The 23,704-nt window shown below is 33.7% G+C and overlaps 2 protein-coding genes across 2 annotated transcripts; both read right to left on the bottom strand.

Moving 5' to 3' along the window:
- Positions 1-8,189: 8,189 nt before the first annotated feature.
- Positions 8,190-11,776, bottom strand: LOC120192194 (protein WVD2-like 6). Its single transcript, XM_039195019.1, has 9 exons — positions 11,615-11,776; positions 10,819-11,067; positions 10,342-10,584; positions 10,194-10,234; positions 9,956-10,024; positions 9,714-9,813; positions 9,553-9,624; positions 9,364-9,474; positions 8,190-8,935 (listed from the first exon to the last, which is right to left on the bottom strand). The coding sequence occupies exons 2-9, from the start codon at positions 11,059-11,061 to the stop codon at positions 8,432-8,434; spliced, it is 1,383 nt and encodes a 460-aa protein (XP_039050950.1). The 5' UTR covers positions 11,062-11,067; positions 11,615-11,776; the 3' UTR covers positions 8,190-8,431.
- A 7,378-nt stretch (positions 11,777-19,154) lies between these two features.
- Positions 19,155-21,830, bottom strand: LOC120192198 (putative L-ascorbate peroxidase 6). Its single transcript, XM_039195021.1, has 10 exons — positions 21,571-21,830; positions 21,375-21,489; positions 20,626-20,753; positions 20,461-20,531; positions 20,299-20,341; positions 20,104-20,200; positions 19,855-19,938; positions 19,652-19,773; positions 19,506-19,572; positions 19,155-19,352 (listed from the first exon to the last, which is right to left on the bottom strand). Exons 1-10 carry the CDS (start codon positions 21,749-21,751, stop codon positions 19,250-19,252), a joined length of 1,011 nt encoding a protein of 336 aa, XP_039050952.1. The 5' UTR covers positions 21,752-21,830; the 3' UTR covers positions 19,155-19,249.
- Between the last annotated feature and the right edge of the window lie 1,874 nt (positions 21,831-23,704).

Genomic DNA, 23,704 nt, shown 5'->3' with positions numbered 1-23,704 from the left:
TTCCCCAAAATTAACAAATTTAAGCGATTTAAACCAAAAAAAAAATTAGCTCACCATATTCCCATATGTAATGAGGTAAGGGGAGGTAGGGTAGTAGGTTACCCCCAACGTCAGATTGAGAGCAACTTTCGTGAAAGACCTCCGTTATGAATTGTCCTCAGTGGGACTCGATCCCACGACCACAAGGTTAAGAGTATTGTGCTCTACCAACTGAGCTAGACAGACAAAACTTAAACCAAAACAAAAAATATAAGAAAAAATATTTGGCGCCTTAATTCATTTTACCTCTAATTTTCCAAATATTTGGTGCCTTAATAGACTTGCAAATCTCTAGTATTATCAACATTTTTATATCAATCAAAAGCAAAATCAATTACATTCTCTTCTCTTCCACCGTTCCAAAAATATGAGGACAGACGACATGTCGACATGGATAATGATGAGGATCTAGAGCAATCTTGACGTTAAACTTTATCAATGTTTTTATAATATTTTTATATAAAAATATTGATTAAAATGTTAAATTTTTATTTACTAACTTTTAAGAAGAATGTGGTTCAATTTAATATTAATTTTAGCTTTACATTTTATAATTTTTTCAATTTGATTTCGGAGTGTGGACTAATTTGATTTGATTAAATTAAAACTATTAATGCATGAATGTTAATGTTATAACTTATTAATGTATGTATGATGTAAGATGTATGAATTGATATATATGTATAATGTATGCAAAATTCATTAATGTATAATGTATGTATGTATTTATAATTAATTAATGTATAATGTATAATGATATGTATGAATTGATATGTATGTAAAGTGTAACATCCCAAAAACCGGGTTAGTGACTAAAATGAAAGTTTTTGAAATTTGGTTATCAATTTGGGAAAATTGAAAAGTTCAAGGACTTAAATATGAATATCTTAGTATTGGATTAAATGGTAATTATGGAAAGATTGAAAGGCTATTATGGTCTTTTTCTCTTAAAAGATATTTCCCCCCTTACTAAGAGATAAACACGTGAGTTTTTGGGGAGAGTTATCTGGAAGCTATTTTCTTCTTGCTTTCTTTTTCCCGTAAGCTTCATTGCAAAGGTGAGTTGAATTATAATTGTTGATTTCTTTAATTTCTAAGTTGGTTTTGATTCTTTGGGTGTTATATAAACTTAAGGAAAGCTTATATAAGCTTAAAACATCAAGAAGAAAGAATTAGAAAGGAAGTTGTAATAAGGGTGTAAAAATAAATTGTTTGTATGAAAAGGGTTTTGAAGTTCTATTGATAAATTTGACTTGTCATAAGAGGGATTAAGAAGTTTAAAGGATTATAAATGAGTTTAGAACACATTGAAAGTTTAGTGAAATTCTTTAATTCAAGAGTTATAGTGAGATATTGAAGATAATGAAGTGTTATAGTTTTAATATAGGGTTTAAGTATGTATAGTTAAGTTTAAAGGCATGAGGAGAGGCGAACAAGCAGAGTTTGGGGTAAATTGTTGAAATTTTTGGGTTTAAGGAACTATATTCTGGGTAGTAGTATCGATACTGGTTGAGTTAGTATCGATACTATAAGGTAATTAATGAGAAAATCATGCGTGGGAAAAAGAGTAATAAATCTTCATGAAGTATCGATACTAAAGAAAGAGTATCGCTACCAGGGGTATCGGTACCAATAAGGAGGTATCAGTACCAATAAGGAGGTATCAGTACCATTCTTGCAAGAAAATTACAGAATAGAAATTGGGTATCAATATTGTGGAAGGGTATCGATACTACAAGCATAGAAGTATCGATACTGTGCTAGTAGTACCGATACTACTTAAGTTGGAAAGTGGAAATTTGTGTTTTATTTTGTTTGCTTTGGTATGAATCTTTTCAAGTAATTCAAATCCCGATATTCATTGGATTGTATATTTATGTAGATATCGATCGAAAGCAAAGTTCGGATAGGCCGTCAGAATAAGATTCGAGAGAGAACAAGAGATTGGTATTGGCAAGTGAACCAAAGGTGAGTACATGATATTCAGTGTAAGTTATGTTAGGGAATTGAGACTTGCGATGAGTTTGATTCTGATATTAGAATATATGAGTACAATGATACAAGCATGTAATGATATGATGTTCATGTGTATATAAGTACATGTATATGTCTAGAGTTTAAGTGCTTTTTATAGGGGATCTAGGTGAATGCATGTATGTATGATAAATTAGGTAATTATGAGCATGTTATAATAGATTGTATGACTATATGATCATAAGAGATAAGACATATGACAAGAGATATGTGAAAGTAATCTATGTGATTATATGTTATATGAATACAAGAACATGTGAAATGAGACTCCATGAAAGTATTACATGATATATGTGATAAGAAGCCATAAGTTTATATGCTTATGTGATATGAATATGTGAATGTGTGATAAACATAAATAATAATGCCCATGTTATGTGTTATGAGAGCTAGGGGTATAGTTGGCATGCCAAGAGTCGAGGGTTCTACGTGGTCCTTCGGGACATATATGTAATCATTTGGAACATATATGCGGTACTTCGATACACTTATTTGATCCATTGGAATATGTATGTGGTCCTTAAGGAGTGGTATTTCGGGACATATGTGTTATATGTGGTCCTTCGGGACAAATCCTATGTGCCCCTAGTGGGAATTATACGAGTTGTGGTGACAACATATGTATCACCCCCAACCCTGATCTGAGTCCGAGGTGTCACATCAACTTTTAAACCTTTACTTGTTCAAAATAATGAAAAATCCACGTTAAAAAAAACTTCATATTATTTCAAAATAAAAGTTTTCACACTTATCAGAGCATATACAATTCAAATCGTTTATATTACATGCCAACTACATCTAAAAGAATAAAATACATATCAAACATTCTTTTCTGATCTGAACTTTGTAAGGAAGATACTGACCTATCTTGCTCCTCTCAGCTTCTATATTCACTTTCTGTAACCTGCTTGTGAAACACTCACATGCTAAGTCTATGACCTAGTGAGACAATAAACATATAATGTAAACTATACTTGTAATAATGCCGTAACAATCACTGCTATCATATCATGTCACTCATATCCTTATTCATGTAACAAATACCTAGAACACCTATACAAATATATCATTACATGTAAGAACATACACATATATACTCATCACTCATCATTTCCATCATTAGCCTTATTTCACTATCAATATTATTATCATTTATATCACTTAAACATATCTTCTTATGCCTATAATTTTAACCAACATATGACTCATTCATTCATACAATCCAAATATAATCATATAAAACATGTAATATAATTCATAACACAAAAGCATATAAGTCACATGTAATATGGTTATTGTTATCTCTTTATTAGCCCATGTACACATGTGAGAACTATAGATATGTGAGTCTATAGAGGTTGTGCACTAATGCTGTCACCACAGCTCGTATAAATGCACCGAAGTGCTACGTAGAATTGCACCGTAGTGCTGTGTAGAAATGCACCAAAGTGCCATATAAGGTTATCCCTAAGGACCACGTAGAAAATTCCTTAAGAATCATATACATATGCCAAGGATCAAGTATGTGTCTCAAAAGACCTCACACATGTTCCAAAGAATACATATATGTCCCGAAGGACCGCGTAGACCCTCGACTCTTGGCATACCAACTATACCCCTAGCTCTCATGACACATAACATGGGCATTAGCATTTATGTCATTTCACATATTTATATATACACATAGTTCACTTACGCGTAGAACATTTTCATATGATTCACATTTACATGTCACATAACTTATATACTTTCTCACGTAGTCACATAGATCCATGTCATATAACATATATTCAAAATACATATAATCACGTAGATCATATCATATAGCTTAGATCATTTCTCATATAATCATGTAAACATACATATCATATCTTGTTCACATATGATCATATTTACTTCATATAGCACATAGAAACACCTAGAACACTTTCACATAGCTTATATCAATTTTCAGAGTCCTTTCATATTACTTGATAACATATATCATATATGTATATAATAACTTATATCATATCATCTACCTTATGCTCCATTTTTTTGTATTCCCTTAGATTACATAAATTATGTCGTGTTTCTAAACATATATCATTTAATAGTATTTTATTTATGTATTAATTTAATCTATTTACTTAATTCAATTTAATATATTTATTATAACCTTTTCATATAGCTCCATAAATCTTTAGCATATAACTTATCTTACATATTCGTATCATCCCTTTATATTCAAGTTTCCTAATTGATATACTATTCCCATTTAATTCTATAATTCAATCTTATTTAGTTCCCTTCACTCTCAGTAAATCAAAAAGCTCTATTATACTAATTCTCATAATGGATCATACCACTATGTACTTGTCCAACTCATGTTTCTATTATGCATATAACTATTACACATGTTTACCTAGTTCTTATCACTTCTCATGAACTCACTTTCGTCATATTTTCCTATTATTACATATTTTATCTCATAACCATGTATTCACATAGTCTTATATTTTATTATCATATGACTTATATTTGTTCTTCTATGACTCTTCGTAGACATCTATTTCCATTTCCATATATCACTTGACTTATCTTCTATATTCCTATAATTTCATAACTTATTTTATATTCTCTCATTAACACTTAATAATGTTTTTACATAAACCACATATCACATACAAAAACATATCAATTCATATAATCAAACATACATACACTTCATGTTGTTAACATACTTATAATCAAGACTTAATGAGCTATTACTATAGGAAATAGACTTATCACAAGTCCAATTTCCATATAATCTTATAAAATAAGATGCACTCACCTTGGCCTCACTAAGTTCCAATCCCCTTTTATGATTTCCTCTCTTTCAATCGAATCTTAACTCGATAATCGTTCTAGAACTTGTTCATGTTTCGATATCTACATAATCATACATTTATACATATCAGTATCCCATTGATATACTCTAATCTATCATTTCTTAGACCAAAAGAAATGTCTATTTCAATTTCCCCTTAAAGTGCATCGATACATTCTACAGTGCATCGATGCATTCTTTAACATGTGCATCGATACACTAATCACCTTCGATGTTTTCATTTAAAGGGGGTGCATCGATGCACTAATTGCATTCGATGTTTCTTCTTTAAAAAGTGCATCGATACACATTGAATGTGCATCGATGCACCTTGCCCAGAATTTGCATTTTAAGCCCGAAAACCATCAACTTTTCACTCAATTCTTCTATTTTAAGCCTCTATCATGTCATTAAACTCAACTACCATTACTTAAACCAACTTATATCCATATAAACCATCTTTATCTTCCATATCTCATCATGATTCTTAAAATTGAAGAATCTTACTAAACTTTCAACTTTGTTATTAATCATTTCTAACTTCATAAATCTCTTATTCTTATTGATGGCAAGTCAAATTCAACTTTCAATTCTTATTATAAACTCTATTTCAATATTTCACTCAAGAATTCCAAATCTTTAATCTTCCATAACTCCTTTATCTTTTGATTTTAAGATAACCTAAGCTTTCTTTAAGCTTAGTTATCATCTAATGATCATAACCCAACCTTAAATTTAACCAGAAATTATTTAAATAGAAGACTCACCTTTTGTTCAAGCCTTCACGTATGAAGAATGAAGAAGAGAAGAGAACTCTGGAACCTTTTGATTTCTTCTCCCTTCCACCCACGTGTATATATAACCATATTTAATTATTTTCCTTGTAAATGACCCTTTTTTTCCCTTCAATGCATCTAATAATTACTAACAACTTTTATGATTTATTTTCAAATAAATCATTGAACTAATCCATGGTTATACTCTAGTCACCAAATTCTTAAACTTTACAATTTGATCACTAACCCGGTATTGAAGATGTTATAACATATGTGCACAACCTCTATGTACTCACATATCTTTAGTTTTCAAAAGTATACATGGGCTAATAAAGACATAAAACAAATACACTATATATAATATGTATATGCGTGACAGGTTAGGTAAAAAAGGGATTACAAAATTCGTGTATATTGCTTGATTAATGTATAATTTGATAATTACTAATGTTATGTATAACAGTTTATAATCTTAAGTAATAGTGATAAGATTGATAATAAAGAAAATGAGTATAAAAGAATTGGCATATAATTTTGTATGATATTATTGTATTTAAGGTACATGCATTGTTAGGTAGTGAAAGTTTCCATTATTCATTTATATGTCTCACTAAATTTGTGACTTAACGTGTTAGTGTTTCACACGTATGATTCGAGAAGTTCCAAAGAGAAGATAGGCAGTGGAGACAGCGTAATCTCTGCAAAGATCAGATCATAAGGTTTAATAGTAGGCTTTCTGTTGTATTATAGTGTTGGCATGTATTTAAACGAGTAAATGGTAAAAGCTCTGAATAGTTGTAAAAGTTTTTGAGTTAATATATGTAACTTATTTAGTATGTTTAAATTTTTCATGTATTTTAAATAAGTACATGATTTGAAAGAGTAATGTGACTTCTTGAACTCGTATTCGGATCGAATACGGGTTGGGGGTATTACATAAAGTGTATGTATGTATGTATAATGTATGCATGTATGTATGTACATATGATAAACATACATATATGTCTACATGTATGTAATGAAGCATGTAAATATATATATATATATATATAAAGTATATAGTATAAGTATAAAGTATATAATCATATACTTATATATAATTATATATATATAATAATAATAATAAGTATATACTTATTTATAATGTATGCATTATTATAATGTACATTATATATACATGCGTCATATTATCATAACATTCGTCATATATATATATATATATATATATATATATATATATATTATAATTATTTCAATTTTTCCTCAACTTTTAAAATGAATGTTTTTATTCCATTTTCATATTTGTTCAATTTAATACTTTAAATTATATTTTTATCAAAATTAACCTATAATTATTTATATTTTTGTAATTTATTATAAATCATATACAATTACAAATTACAATTCGACGTTCTTACATTCATGAAACATTGAAAGGCGAAAAATAATTAACTCAAAACTAACCCGACCTGAAGTCAATCTATATCTGGTAAGATCCGACCTAAATTTTATTTGTTAATGATGTGACCCGATCTAAATGAGATTCGACAGAAATCCATCTGAACTTGAATTAACCTAGCATTTAACTGTTTCAGACATAAATCGTTTTGACTTGAAGTGACATCGATCCGAACTAAATATGATATCAAATCAACCTGAAAATGACTCAAACTGACTTGACCTAAACTCGACTTGATCCGAATTGAACCATAATTTGACCCAACTCAACTTGTATTCGATTTGACCTGACCTAACAGGATCCGACTGAAACCTGAACGGTTACATGATTTTAAAACCGTACTTTAACAACTATTTTATTTTTTCTCAATGATCATTTTGTAACAGTTAGATATAACTATAATTTTATAACTATTAAAAATCAATGATAAACAATTATTTGAACATAATTCAATATCCTATGATGTACTACTTTACCTTAAAATTTATGTTTATCTCCTCTCAATGTATAATGCATTTACAATTTTTTATGTGTGCTAAAATGTTACACATTAGTAATTTTAGTAATATAAACAAAACAGATTTAGGCTGATGGATATTTGAATTCACGTACCTCATCCACGAATTTGAATAATGAATAATTGAGGAATAATATCTACATCCACTCTAACTCTATGCTAAGAATAGTAATTAAAATATTCAACTCCAGATATGATCCAGCCCCACCGCATCCACATCTGTAATAGAAAAACCAGATATTCACAAATCTCCAAATCTATACTATTCATTGCCACCCCCTACCTCGAGTATTACCTGAAGTCACTATACTGCACTTTGAATGATGGTCATGATGTAAATCTAATATCTGCAAAATAATCTACAAGAGCTATTTCAAATAGAATGAATGGAGAGCATTTACACACTGTACCAAGCCTAAGAGACTTAATTCACCATACCAAATTGTTCGGCAGCTAAGGAAAAACCCTAATCGATCACGGATTATAAGAGTTATCGGAAAAAAACTCCACATCTTTACAAAATATATTCAATAAGTCAATCCTTAAACCACATTAATTATGACAATTTGGTAAAAGATCGACATAAGTGTGCTGCAAACATGAATGGAGAAGACAACATCATAAGCCATAATGTAGAGTTCTTCATACCTTGATCGTCGAATAATTCTGTCTTAGACGTCCTTATTTAGGCAAAATGCAGTCAAGTGCTTTGTATATGAAAATCCACCTTAAAAGTGAAAAACCATCGTCATTCTTTAGTACTCCAGTGCAATAGGCTCCTGTACAGTGACCGGTAGTTCTCGCTCTTCAAACACTGGTTCAGGGTCAATGTTGAGCTTACTTTTGCCCGAATCAGCTGTAGGAACTGCCTCCTGCTGTTGGATCGGAGATGTTTTTTCATTTGTCACATCAGATAATGTCGGATTTTCCTCACTTGATGCTTTAAATGAAGCAATCTTCCCCGCAGTAGTTGCTTTTGATGCAGTTGCCTTTTCCTGACCGGATGTCTTAGATGCTTTTTCCTCATTTTTTGCACTGGATAAACTAGTCTTTTGAGAAGGTAGCTTGTGAAGGGATTTACGCAGTGGCTTCTTAGCAAGGACAGGGGAAATTACTTTGGTAGAGATGCTCTGAGATGCTTTCTCATCTAGACTTAGCCAACCTGATTGGTGACCGCTATTGTTGGTATCATCGGAGTCCAAAGGAAATGAGCTTTTTTTCCGACCAAGCTTCGGAGATTTTGGTCTTGTTGTTGGTATCTGCATCCAGGCAATAGGAATGTATCAAATTTATGCTCTCAGGTTCACTCGGAGGGGACTTCACTAATTATCCAATACCAATTTAATTGTTAATTGGTTTGAGTTGTTACAAATTAAATGTATCCGCTACGGCTAACGACAGTTAACAGAGGTATGACTTTCAACTCAAGCATTTTGCAGAATAGAAATGGCTCCTGTAGGAAGGTGAGTAGAGACACTTGCAAATGCCTGAATAACAAAGGCATAAAAGGTAGATAGGAGGCAATCCTAATGATAAAAGCTTAAAAGCTAACCTCGACACCTATATGTATTGTTTGGCATTTCACTCCTGTCATCCTCCCACACCCAAATGAGAGAATAAATAAATAATATTAATACGAATGTCGTTTGCATTTCTAGCTTTTTATGCATCAAAACATTAGACAAACCTTCTTTAATTCCACCTTAGGAGGTAAAGGTTCCTGATAAAAGCTTGGCATTGGAGTTGCTTTAAAGTTCAAAGTCTTCCTAAACATCTTAATCTCAGCTTCTTGAGTTTCCTATCAGAAATTTAAAAGTTGTTAAGATAAGAAAGAAACTATTCTGGGCCTTAAGTCATCATATTCACAAAATAACACCTTAGACTTTGCTTGCAAGTTGCTCTTTTCTACTTCCCTTGCATGAATCTTTTCCTCAAGTTGAGTGTAGAACTGCGCAACACAATAGAAATTTAGAAGTTAAATAAAAGAGCTGCCAGAATAGACGATGTAATCTTGAGAATATTAAATAAAGAAACAACCTCTTTCCTTTTCTCAGCCCGTTCATCACACCTGAAACTGAAACCATTATTTGGAAGAGTCCCAAACTTACGAGGTTTGGCATCAGCTTCCGTGGGGCTTCTATGTAGCAATTAAGGATAAACAGAAATATATCATTTAAAAACAGAAGCTTCAAGACAAGAGCAGGGAAGTTCAAATTGCAGACCATTTCAACTCATAGTCCCAGACAAGAAGTAAGAATGAAACAAACGGTAAAGGATACAATGACTCTGTGTCTCCTTCAGCTTTAAGAATAGGCCCTTTCTTCAGAGGCTTTAGCTTGGGTTCCTCCCTATAATACACAACAGAACAGTTGATAAATGGAAGGAGAAAGTAGCCTTCATCATCTCGAAAATAAATTCTAATGTCAGGGGCTCTAAGTTAGTTAATAAAATCAATAACATGGGCAGAAGTCTGCATGATAAAAGAGAACTTCTAACATAAGCATAAGCAGTACGTACGTAGTTTCTTCAGAGAAGGGTGCACCAGATTTCTGAGAATGCTGTCAGAAACATAGAGAGGGGAACAATGATCAGAAAGGCAGTAATAGTTACAAAATAAAAAGGAAAACGTACTGAAAAAAAAATGAGTAATACTATCAGCTCCAACCTTGGATGCAATGCCTTGTTTTTCATTAACTGATCTACTTCGAAGAGGTTGTTTCGGATGTGAATTTGAAGCAAGAGAACCACCATTCAAAGCTGTTGAAGTTGCCTTTTCACTTTTGCCATCTTTACTTTTCTTCACTAAAGCTGAAGAAACATATTTGGAACCAGAGGGCTTCTCATTCTTGGTCTTGCCTTGAACCTTCTGAGGCTTGGTTTGCTTCACTTTATCTTTAACTTCTCCTTCCTATGAAGATAGACACACTCATAAAAAATGAAATTCAGACTAATGGAAATTAATAAAAGGATTTACAGCTGTCAGTGAATAAAATCATCAAAAAATTTAAAATATATCCACTTTATCCTCATCTTTAATGAAAGTACTATCATCTGGTTCTGTTCATTGATAGTTTATACACTGTTACTGCCTCAAATATAAGCCCTTAATAAAAGCACCCAAACAGAATGTAAGACCTACTACCTTAGAATCAATCGATCCGTTGCTGTCCATAAAGTCATTCACTTCTTCTCTTCCTTTTCCAGCTTTTCCATTATCATCCAGTTCATTCTGCAAACAAGTCTCCGAGGTTTTCTCAACATTCCCATTCACTTCTAAAAGACAAATACCACTGTCGTCCTCAGACAACTGAAGTTGCCTATCGACACCCTTTTGAAGAGCAATCTCATCAAGCGCATTGACAGGCAAGATATCTTCCGAATCCATCACACACTGAACAAAACAAACAAGTTTAAGGCCAACTACGAAACAATGAAAAGCAATTTAACACTTTTGCTGATATAAATTTTCTCAAATTATCTCCGACTATCCACATTCATCTCTTACAAGTTACAACCTCAAAAGGATATAAATAACAGGTCAATTTGCAAAAATATTAATCGCATCTAGCATCTATGATATTCATTTCTGCCATAAATTTATGCAGGAAAAAGGAACAAGCAACGCTAAATTGGATCTTATACTAGCGTACCAAGTACCAACAATAAAAAAAAAATCTAACTGCCAACGTCAGGTGTAGCTCAATTAAAAAACGCAATCAAATCAGCCAAAAAACGAGTTGAAACAGATGATTTAAGTAGGGCAAATCCCCAATGAGACAGAGATCATCAGCATCACTAAACAATTAGCACATTTCCTTTCACATTGATCTACTGCTACCGAAACTCAAACACGAAATCCTCAATCTTACTCAGCAACCAAACAAACAACAATTTAAGGGAGGGAAATAAAAAGCAGTTTCACTTATTTGCTTCCTTACCTCGTGAAGCGTGCGACAAATCAAAACTTCATGAAGCTTAGAAGAAGATAAATTAGAGCGATTAGTTAAGGAAATCTAAAGGATCTGAGAAGGAAGAAAGTGAAGCGAACAGTGAAGATTAAAGACTAAAAAAGAAGCTTTGAAAAAAAAATAGAAAATAAATGGGGAAATGATTTTTTATTGTTTGTTTGGCTGGAATCTAATATTTGAAGGGTGAAAGGTATTATATAGTAGCGCGGCTTTCAAATCTATTTCTTAGTCTATATCCATTTTCCCGATAAATTACCTTTTAATTTTTTTTTGTTAAATACCGTTTAGACTATAATTTTTAATTTAACACCTTTTGTAATAAGGCGGGCCTCCTGCAACATGTTTTATATTGATTTGACGTCACGTGGGGTAAAACACGCCCCTTGAAACGCGCCTTATGCTGATATGGATACACGTCGGTTAAAGCGCGGCCCCTGAGGATGTCTTATGCCACGTAGAGTATAGCCGCGCCTTTGCTTTATTACCCACTTACCCCCGTCAGTTCACACCTCATTCCCTCCCTATAAATACATTCATTCTCAATCACTTTCATCACACCAGATCCTCTCAATTTCTCTCAAATACTCTTATATTCTCTTATAGCTCTTTAAGGTATATTTTATTATATTTAGTATTTTGTTAGTAATTTATTTAATTATTTAAAATTTAAAATATTTTTTAATTTATTTTTTTGTAGATATAAAATGGAATGAGGTCTATTTAGTTTGGATAAAAATTATATATCTCGACATTTTGTTGATATGGTAACATTTTAACATTTTAATTTAATTTAAATTATTAGTAATAATTTATTTATTTATTTAATGCATGATTATTAGTTTATAATTTATTTTTTGTAATTATTTATATTTTAGGAGAATGACCGTATATTAGATCCTTTTATTAGGAACCTTAAGTTAGCGATACCTACTCGTGTCTGACCGTATTTAATAGAGGTTGAATTCGATCACATAGGTAGATATGAAGGTCATTGTAAGATAGAATCAGACCTTATTTTTGTCTTAGTAGAGCGGTGGAGGCCGGAGACCCACACATTCTATATTTCGTGCGGAGAATGAATGATTACGCTTGAGGATGTTTCTATGTACTTGGGGCTTCCGGTGGATGGAGATGTGATATCAGGGATGGCGCACGGTGACTGGACTACTTTGTGCCGGAATTATCTAGGACGTGTCCCGCAAAATTTTAACGGTAGTTGGATACCGTTAAATTGGTTAGATGCCAATTTTCGGGAGTTGAGCGAGGATGCCTCTGATGATGAAGTTAAAATGTATGCACAGACATGCATACTGCAGCTGATAGGAGGGTTGCTGATGCAGGACAAATCGCGCAACCAAGTTCACTGTATGTGGTTACGACATCTTAGCGACTTTTATCTGGCCGGATCATTAAGTTGGGGCTCGACAGTTTTGACTTTCCTGTATAGGGAGATGTGTCGAGCAACTGACTACAGGAAAAATGCTATCGGTGGATGTCTCCTTCTGTTGCAGTCTTGAACATGGTATCGATTACCCTTTTTATGTCCCGTTGTGAAGAACCCGTCGTATTTCCGCTACTATTGAGGTAATTATAAAACTGATTTCGTATATTAATCATTTTATACAGTGTATAATAAAAAAAATTCATTGAATAGGTGGTCTACTGACAGAAAAAATCATCAGGAGCTACCTTATGATTTAGAAATAATGAGGGTGCTAATCGATCAGAAGGCTGGCACACAGTTATGCATTTTAATGTTTAAAAATCGATTTTGTATTATAGTTATATAATTAGATTATTATTTTGATAAAAACTATATATATTTGTTTTAGTTTGAATGGGTTCTATATTCTCATGATAATGTGAGGATGTGCATCCCACCTGAGTTGAGGGACCCATCAAATGTTTGAATGGCGGTGATCCCTTTGATCTGTTATGCGATTGTCGAGTGACACTCCACTGATCGCATCTTCGGCAATTTGGTTTTGTACAACCAATTCCGGAAGCACCTCGCAATATGGATGAGTTGCATAGCACAGATCGACGCGGCAAGTCGGATATAAATTGACTGGTGAAGTATCATGAGTGGGCCGTATTGTGGGATGATCGACATCAGCGCCTTCCCCGTATAGAGCCCATTTATGATGACCTCTTGATGGTTGCATCCGATTATTATGAGTGGTTCAACAATAACGATAAACTGTTTCTGCTTTTTGAGGATACACGAAGGCGGAGCTTTTAGCGACATCGACTGAGACGTGCACCGTCACAATCTCATCATCCCTCGACACGTAGACGGAGAGCAGGTGCTTCCGGTTCGTCCTCAGTTGCACCAACAGGGCCTTTACAACAACCACCGTCTGTAGTGACCTACTCCCCTCAGCCATATATGATGCCTCTGCCGCCCTTCCCTTACCAGATGTCGTCGTCTCCACCGTCTCCTGGTTTATGACCCCGTCGCCGCAGCCACAGAGTTATATGACCCCTCATGGAGGATATTATGGGTCTATGTTTGTAGATCTGACTTGGGGCTCACATGCTAGTTATTTGGCAGGTGCAACCTTATCACCGATGGCCGCAGCACAGACACCTCATGTACAGTTTTCTTACTCATCGATGTCTGGGTTTTATGAGTTTTCCCAGTTCTCGCAGGCCGGTGGGATAGTCAGTCATACACCTCCAGGGTCCTTATTCTATGGAGGTGTTACATCATCATCAGTTCCTCATCAACAAAATGTCTCTGCTCATAACGACGACAACGACGATGATGATGGTGATGATGATGACAGCGACGAGTCAGAACCAGTTATATACAAAAATCCTCCTCGAGACAGTCAACCACCGCCCTGCGAAACACATTCACATCGCAGACATCTTGAATAACTGCCAATAGTAAAACTTGCTTGTATTTTCCATACAAGAAAGTCCCGTCGATCTGGACCACAAGGTTGCAGTATTTGACAGCATTAACGCACTGTGGGTAAGTCCAAAAAACCCTGTAGAATTGGCATCGATCGTGAAGAACTCGATCATTATGGTATGCATGAGAGCTTTCGAAGTCCACAATTGTCCCAAGATTCAACATTCGTACCAACATAAAGCAATTTGGAAGTTCATTGTAAGATGCATCTCATTCGCCATGAAGTTTGGCAATGGCATTTTGTTTTGCCAACCAAGTTTTTTATAGGAGACAGTGTACTCATATTGTGATTGTATAGTAGAAATCAACATTGCAATAGCTATATGGGAGCTTGCTTTTACCATGGGCATGATGGCTTGGCAGATCACTTCAGTGTCCAAGTTGGGATGATCTTGATTGATCCCTCAAGCACAACATGTGTGAGGACCATTGTATACCGTTAGTTCTCATCTATTGTTTTTCCTATTCGATACACGAATCATCTAATTCCTTCCGTTTTCGCGTCGGGCATAGTGATATACATATTTTTCTGTCGTGGAGCGGTCGACTCTAGATTGAACAGAATTACGGATATTGCAATTTTTTATAACCATGATCGCTTCTTCTTTGCTTGAAAACTCCATGCCTAAAGATAACTCACCATTATTTATTGATGAGTAATATCTATAGTCACCGAGATGAGGCATATCCGTAAATTCTGGCCCGTACATTGTACCATAATCAACTTCATACATGTGTGCTGGATGGTCAGTTTGTGCCACATTTGAGGGAACTTCATCTACATCATCATCATCATTGGAGTTGAATTGCGGTGATTCTGGGTGAATGAATAGTCTAGTCTCAGCACTTTGCTCACGAACCATCTAATTCCTATTCGATACACGAATCATCTAATTCCTTCCGTTTTCGCGTCGGGCATAGTGATATACATATTTTTCTGTCGTGGAGCGATCGACTCTGGATTGAACAGAATTACGGATATTGTAATTTTTTATAACCATGATCGCTTCTTCTTTGCTTGAAAACTCCATGCCTAAAGATAACTCATCATTATTTATTGATGAGTAATATCTATAGTCACCGAGATGAGGCATATCCGTAAATTCTGGCCCGTACATTGTACCATAATCAGCTTCATACATGTGTGCTGGAGGGTCAGTTTGTGCCACATTTGAGGGAACTTCATCTACATCATCATCATCATCGGAGTTGAATTGCGGTGATTCTGGGTGAATGAATAGTCCAGTCTAAGCACCTGGTTCACGAATCAGTTCTTCTGGCGGAGATGATGGTTCCTCCATGCTCTCCACATTTAGGTCCAAGAACCTACTATTTGCATGTATTCCCCTTGAACTAGAAGGCATATCGACATTGAGATCGAAAAAGCTTGCAGTCAAATGCCTCCCCCTAGAGCTTGAAGTCATCGTGTCAAATGGAAACTGCACAGACTGTTGCGTCGAGGGCATCTCCATATTAAGGTCAAAGAAATTGGCAGATGAATGTCTTCCCCTTGAACTGGACGTGATGTTGTCATACAGATTGTTCGTGGACCCACCTCGGTACATATCGTAAGGAGTTGCTAATGAATGTCTCCCCATTGAAGTTGATGGGACGACACCCTGATGCAGATTTCCCATTATGGCTTTAAAATCATTACACATTACTGTAGTCGGGCTGTAAACTTGATCAGCTTGTTCAGCTAGCCCATAGTGGGAGCTTAATGACAGACCCTGGACAACACACACCTCAACAAACTTTGCATACATCTCTGTAACGACATCTGAATAATTATTTTGAGAATCAACTATCATTTCAACATCATCATTGTTCGATAGTTCGAACGTTGTATACCATAATGTCAACAATGATGTTGGAAATTTGTACTGAATCAACGACAATCTTCTAGTACTTCCAACATGAACCTTTCTTGAAATCTTCGTTATCAACTCATCAAGAATTGTGTTTCTCTTAAAGGATATTTTAACATAATGATTTGATACGAAAACAATACCGATTTCATTTTCCTGAATTTCTCCATCGTAATAAACAATAGCTGAAATTTGTGTCATTCTTAGAGTTTAAAAGTGAGACAATCTTATATCTGTAAAAAATAAACCTGAAACGAGCCTGATTAAATAAATAATATATGAATTGAAATATAAGGAAATAATTTTTTTACACAATAACGTAAATAATTTAAATAATATAATTTTATATTATTACCTTACCGGCAAAAATATTTCAATGTATGCTCCCATTTTTCAATTTTACAAACACAAAAATTTATTAAAAACAATTAGTATAATATTTTTTTCAAATAATCATATATAATTATAAAAAAAATATTATAACAAAATTACCTTATAACGAAAAATCGAACAAACTTCTTAATCAAATATAAGAGGATTGGCGGGTGTTATACTGGTTGAGAAGATTGTTGTATTAGTTTTTCGGTTGAGAGGAAGTTGTGAAAGAGTTTACGGGGGAGAGGAGTATTTATAGCTAAGAAGAGATAGTGTAATTATACAATGTGTGACCTCTGCACCGCGCCTTGCATTATACATGTGATAATTGGAAGGCGCGGGCCCTGAACCGTGCTATACCCTAATTGTCATAAAGAGCGCCCCAGGAGCTGCACTTTAGCCAGCGTGTATCCATGTCAGCATAATGCGCGTTTCAGGGGGCACACCATACCCCCATGTGGCGCCAAATCAATGTAAAATGTATTGTAGGGCCACACCTTACTGCAAAGGGTGTTAAATCAAAAAAAATATAATCTGAATGATGTCTGACAGAAAAATAAACATTTAAAGAGTGATTTATTGGGAAAATCGCCTCACTTTCTTTCAACATAAAATGATTGGTTTTTGCCCCCTCATCAAATACGGCTACGAATATACAGTTTTCTAGCACCAATAAAAAACAATGCAGTTTTAGTACGTTATTTTCCTTTCGCCTTTTAACCGTAATTATTGGTTAGAGTTAGGAATGAGCATTTGATTAAATTGAGTTAAATTAAATTATTTGATTTTTTATTTAAATTTAATTATAAATATTTTAAAATATTATAGCATTATTTGATTATAATTTAAATGATTTTTTATAATCATATATAATATACATATATATTTCTTCATATGTGACATTTATAACTTAAAATTTAGAGACTTGACTCGAACATAAAAATAAATATATTAATATAAATTTTTTTGAATTATTCAAATTATTTGATTTTCATTTCAATTATTTATTAGATGAAATATATTATATATCAATCAATTATTAATAATATTTATAACTGAATCATTTAATTTTAAAAAATTACAGACAACGCATTCAATTAATTTATTATTATAAACGTATCATTTTTTTATTATAGCTTCATCACTCTATTATCAGTTGCAACAATAAAGTCACTTAATATATTAATTATTAAAATAAAGTCATTCAATTTATCGATTATTATCATCAAGTTACTCATTTGTAATAAAAGGTTAATGTTCGTTATATACCTAATAATAAAGTAACATATCTGTAACAATTAAATAATCGGATGACCCATTTATAAGTTTTTAAAATTTAATGACTTATTTATAATCTTATTAATAACCGAGTGTTGTGGTGTAGTTTATCCTTCTTTATTTTTATGGTAATTTGTAAGATAAATCTTCTTCCAAAATTTAATCTTCATTCACGCATACTATTTTAGGTAAAGGTTATTTTACGTGGAAGCAAAGGGCTCAACAAAACTAAGAAAACGATTATCTTTACCTACTAATTGAAAATTTTTAATGTTAGAAGATTTAAATAAAACTTGAGTCGTATTAAGAAAACATATAAAATAATAATAATTTTTTTTATAAATATGATGATAATTTTATAACAGTTCTATAGATTTTTATGATCATTTTATAACAGGAAATTTAATAGTCATCTTATAATATTTAAAAGTTCGTTGATTAAAAAATCATTTTAGTATAAGTTAAGGACTATTGGTGTACTTTATCCCTATTTTAAATATATTAAAATCAAACCTAGGAGTTGCTTTGCTTAAAAAACATCACCCAGAAGATAAGGTATAAGACAGAATGCTTTTAAAGCCAAGTTGGGGCATAAAGACTTTATGGTTTAGTTTTTCTTGTCAACCTTGAAAATAATTAGTTATATAAAATTCTCATTCGAAATAATTACAATATTTACCTTACTTTTCTACTTATCAATTTCAATCACCATTGACAACTACCAAGGTAGGTAAACACATTCAACTAATATATATATATATATATCATGTTAGTAATAAGATGAATTTCAATTATAATCTGAATGAAATCTAATAAGTTATGTTGAGAGATATATCTTAATTATTCGGTTAAAATCTTCGACGATCAACAGGGTATTATTTTTTTGGATGTCTATATGCGATTTTATCTTGAGATTTATGTCTCGACTTTTAAAAGTGTTCCGAGAATTTCTTGTTGATGCAGAACACAATCCTTAAATCGTTTGAAGAGTCGTAAAAGAATCAAATTACTTAACTAAAAACTAAAATAATATCGTTTTAGATTATTCAAACTTTGCAAATTCAAACCGGTCTCGAACTTGAAATCTGAAAGAAAAAAAAATGATTACATGCTCATCCAATCAAAGAGACAAAACACTAATAGAATGTTGCTCTTCCGAAACAGTTACATGCTCTTCCACCTTGCTCCACAATTCACTAGTTTGATATAAGAATTCTTAAAATCTTCAAAGAACATGTCCTGATTTTTTGCGTATTTTGCGATCCACCTGTGGCGATCGAATAAGCTTTCCTCCGTTAGTCGTTTGTCGAGTACAATAATGAAAGATTTCAAATGCATGCAAGTGTCCATTCTCAAATGTTCTTAAACAGAGACAGGATAACTGTTAAATGACAATTTAAGCGGATTTTCGAGCACCAACCTTAAGCATTCATCATCCTCTACAATGGCATGGTCTGAAGGAAGGCCAATCATGGTTGACATACCAGCTACATGAGAACACTCGGTACATAAATAACACATACGCTTACGAGTGCAAACATAAATGAGTCGAGTTTAATTATGTACCTGAAGAATTCCATGGCTTCTCCAGAAGAATTTTGAAGTAGGAGTTATCGAAAGCAACCGGACTTCCAAAACCTTTACCGCCAATGGTGTGAGCACCAGATAGAGCAACTAGTTCTTGTGTCCTGCAAGAAAAAACAGTGCTTCAAAATTCAAGTGAAGCAAAATCGCTGCCTCAAAAAGGATGTTTGCAAGCAAAAACGCACGAGAAGCCTTTTTGCCGAAAACACTGCTTCAAGCCAGCGGCATCCAGAGATTCTTGGGGAAGCTTCCCTTCAGGATCTGGCTCACTGCATCCAATTTTTGCCATCAGCCAGGATCGGTAAAATCCGGTGGTAAACTGTTATTTTACATCGAAAAAGATGCAAAAGCATAGTGTGCTATATAGTATGACAGTAAAAGATTATCAGGTAATAATAACTATACACTCTATATGATCAAAGCTAGGTGCTCACCCGGAATCTAGTCGGCCTAATGTAACCGGAATTTTCGGACCTCCACAAACCGAAACGGCTTCAGCTCCACCGACAGCAATCATGTCTGCCCATGATACTAATAATAGAAGAGAAAAATCAACAACATCTTAGCATCTCGACAATCATTCATTTCCATCAAAATCTAATCACCTAAGATTGCAGAAAGAAGAAAACCTGATCGTATCGAATCGATCTCTTTCTTGGCTTTCTCTAGAACCTAAAACAACAATGCATCCATTGAAGTGTTACAAATTAAAAGAGGAAAGGCAAAAACCAAAAGTACATATGGCATAAATACATTAGTCTGCATTACAAAGAGGCAGGTATAGATAATGCCTTCACAGACTTCTTGAGACCTGCATTCTCGGGCCTTTCGAGTTCATAAACTACAGAACCGTTCATACCACCTGCCGAGAACAATTAAAAAGAACGGTAGATGACATTAAAACGAGCTTAAATCCTTCGATTTTTCTATTATTATGTGATGTGGGAGCTATTTACCTGTATTTTCATTCATTTCAAAGGTTCCAGCATCATGGAATACTAAACGAAGAACACCGGCAGCCTTTCCCTTAGTTACTACTTTACTTATCTCTTCCTTTATACGCAGATACTCGCTTTGACCTGACCTTCACTCATCAATAAAGAAAAAGAATAATTATGGATTTCATCCCTCCACGAAAATTGAAAATTTAATCCGATTCAATAATACTTTTAAACATTGCCGGTTAAATTGCGGACTTGAAAATCAGTAATTCAACGATATATATAGAAGGAATTAGTAAAAATCAACGATTCAGCAATTTATACACAAGAAATTAGCAAAAACCAGCATTTCAATTTCACTTGTTTACCAACAATTAGAGTAACTTCTCAGTTTCATAAAGCATGAGGACCAATCCTACCAAATTAAAGCAGAGGGTCTAACTTCTCTGATTTCGATATTGTTAGTCCCTCTACTTTAATTTGTCTTCACTTGGTCTCATATTTTGTGAAAACGAAAATTTAATCCAATTCGATGATGCTCTTGAACATTATGGTTAAATTGCAGACTGCAAAATCAGTAATTCAACTACATATATATATATATATATATGTGTGCGCGCGCGCGCGCGCATATCAATTTCACTTGTTCACAATTATACCTAAAGAACATCGTTCACAACTGAAAATCTAACGCTAAAACAAAAAATCGCAATAACAAATACGAACTTACTTATTAATTGCAGTACATAGAAGTTAGAACTTACTCAACTGCCTTAGCGCCAACACAGTCTACAAATTCATGCAGAGGAAGAAGAAACGGCAGTGTTGCAGTGAAAGCCAACCCTCTCCTCCTACTGAAACTATAATGGCAACTTTCTCCTGTAATTCAAAATTAAAAAAAATAGTGAAAAAGTTACAACTTTATATACCATTTTCTTTCTTCCTTTCAAATTGCAGTACCTGAAATGTTGTGGATGGTCGTGGAAGAACAAGCAGCGACTTTGAATGGTTTGGCGCGTGATTCGACCGTTAAGAGAGACCACCGTTGCGAAAAGGAGGGAAATTTGGATCTGAATTTTGGTGAAGATAAAGCTAAGGTCGAAGAAAATGAAGAACTTAAGGTTGCTGATGAGCTCATCATCCTCTGAAGATTTTCAAAGTGGGTGGTTCACATATGTTTCTCTCTCTTGCGGAGAAAAGGTTCGATTTTTCCACGGGAAGAGTGTGATTGTATGCGGTTCTGTTTACCATTTGTTAAACAAAGTCAAAATAGTGGTCAACTAATCAATCATGAAAAATTATGGGTTTTGATCCAATATTTTGACCCAAATTGTTAATATCGTAAAATATTTTCTTTAAAGAGAAAATGATCAAAAATACATTATAATATATGATTTTAACCAATTTTTTTTGAATTTGTTAAAATGACCAACTAAATCACAATGCGATCGATAATTCGCAACGCGATCTCTGGTATCGCAAATCAGTTTCCAGATTCGCAACGAGATTTACATATTCGCATTGCGATAGTCGAAGTTCGCGTTGTGATTTTCCAAATTCGTTGCGATAGTCGAAGTTCGCGTTGCGATTTATTCCAAATTCGTTAACGACAGGTGGTATTGTATTTGTTTCTTAAGAATTTTCTCTAAAAAGATAGTATTCGCGCGGACGTGTCGAAGACACGTATGACCACGACCCGACCCGACCCGACCCGAGACGAGACGGACGGCGGCGACGGCGCGCGAGAATCCCCCTTGTTCTCTATCACTCAACAAGGAAGTGGGAAAGCCAAGCCTTAAATACCATTCCCAATAGTATTTCCAATACTATGTGGGATTGAGCATTACCAACACTTGTTTCCAATACAATGTGATTATTTAAGAAACAATTAACAATCATGCACCTTAAAATAACTGAATCAGCAACCAATTGCATTAGTATTATACGATTAAATATGTCATAATTAAAAGTCAATCTACAATCAATCGCGATTATTGCAATTTTAAGCAAAACATTCAAAAATAATATCACTATTTAAGGCTCAATCCCACATAGTATTGGGAACAAGTGTTGGTAATGCTCAATCTCACATAGTATTGGAAACACTATTGAGAATTGTATTTAAGGCTTGGCTTTCCCACTTCCTTGTTGAGTGATAGAGAACAAGGGGGACTTTCGCGCGCCGCCGCCGTCTCGTCTCGTCTCGGGTCGTGGTCGTGGTAATACGTGTCTTCGACACGTTCGGGTGAATACTATATTTTTAGAGAAAATTCTTAAGAAACAAATGCAATACCACCAGTCGTTGCGATTTTGGACTATCGCAATGAATTTGGAATAAATCGCAATGCGAACTTCGACTATCGCAATGAACTTGGAATAAATCGTAACGTGAACTTCAACTATCGCAACGAATTTAGAATAAATCACAACGCGAACTTTGACTATCGCAACGAACTTGGAATAAATCGCAACGCGAACTTGGACTATCGCAACGAATTTAGAATAAATCGCAACGCGAACTTCGACTATCACAACGAATTTGGAAAATCGCAACGCGAACTTGGACTTTCGCAATGCGAATATGTAAATCGCAATGCGATAGTCGAAGTTCGCGTTGCGAATCTGGAAACTGATTTGCGATACCGGAGATCGCGTTGCGAATTATCGATCGCATTGCGATTTAGTTGGTCATTTTGGCAAATCCAAAAAAAAATTGGTTAAAATCGTATATTATAAGGCATTTTTGGTCATTGAGGTTATTTTCTATTCTTTATATTATATTGTTGACATGAAAATTTTTATAACACCTTTAGCAGACTAATAATATTATAAGTTTAGAAAGATTAAATTATATTAAAGTAAGACGATTAAATTTTCAAATCGAATAAAATAAAGGGATTAAAATCATAATTTGCCTATTTATAATTTCATTTTGTTTAAGTTCCCTTTTCTTTTTTCTGTTTTCACTCTTCTCTGGCATTCTTGATTCTGAAGGCTGATTTTGTATTAAATGATACTTGGAATTTACAAACTTTTCCGAATGATATTACATATCTTTGGTACAATTTAACTAAACTATCCTATTAAGAAATTG

This window comes from Hibiscus syriacus, unplaced genomic scaffold (assembly GCF_006381635.1).
Source record: "Hibiscus syriacus cultivar Baekdansim isolate YM2019G1 unplaced genomic scaffold, ASM638163v2 tig00116973_pilon, whole genome shotgun sequence".
Classification (NCBI taxonomy): Eukaryota; Viridiplantae; Streptophyta; class Magnoliopsida; order Malvales; family Malvaceae; genus Hibiscus; species Hibiscus syriacus.
This window is presented reverse-complemented; position numbering and strand designations above follow the sequence as displayed.

Bases quoted from the DNA above. Each gene is read 5' to 3' on its own strand.
- LOC120192198 (XM_039195021.1), bottom strand. From the start codon at position 21,751: ATGATGAGCTCATCAGCAACCTTAAGTTCTTCATTTTCTTCGACCTTA. The intron at 19,774-19,854 runs GTGCGTTTTTGC...TTTTTCTTGCAG, and splicing joins TTTCGGCAAAAAGGCTTCTC to GACACAAGAACTAGTTGCTC. The intron at 19,573-19,651 runs GTACATAATTAA...GTTCTCATGTAG, and splicing joins GAAGCCATGGAATTCTTCAG to CTGGTATGTCAACCATGATT.
- LOC120192194 (XM_039195019.1), bottom strand. From the start codon at position 11,061: ATGGATTCGGAAGATATCTTGCCTGTCAATGCGCTTGATGAGATTGCT. The intron at 10,585-10,818 runs GTAGTAGGTCTT...CTATCTTCATAG, and splicing joins ACGGATCGATTGATTCTAAG to GAAGGAGAAGTTAAAGATAA. The intron at 10,235-10,341 runs GTTGGAGCTGAT...TGTTTCTGACAG, and splicing joins AACAAGGCATTGCATCCAAG to CATTCTCAGAAATCTGGTGC.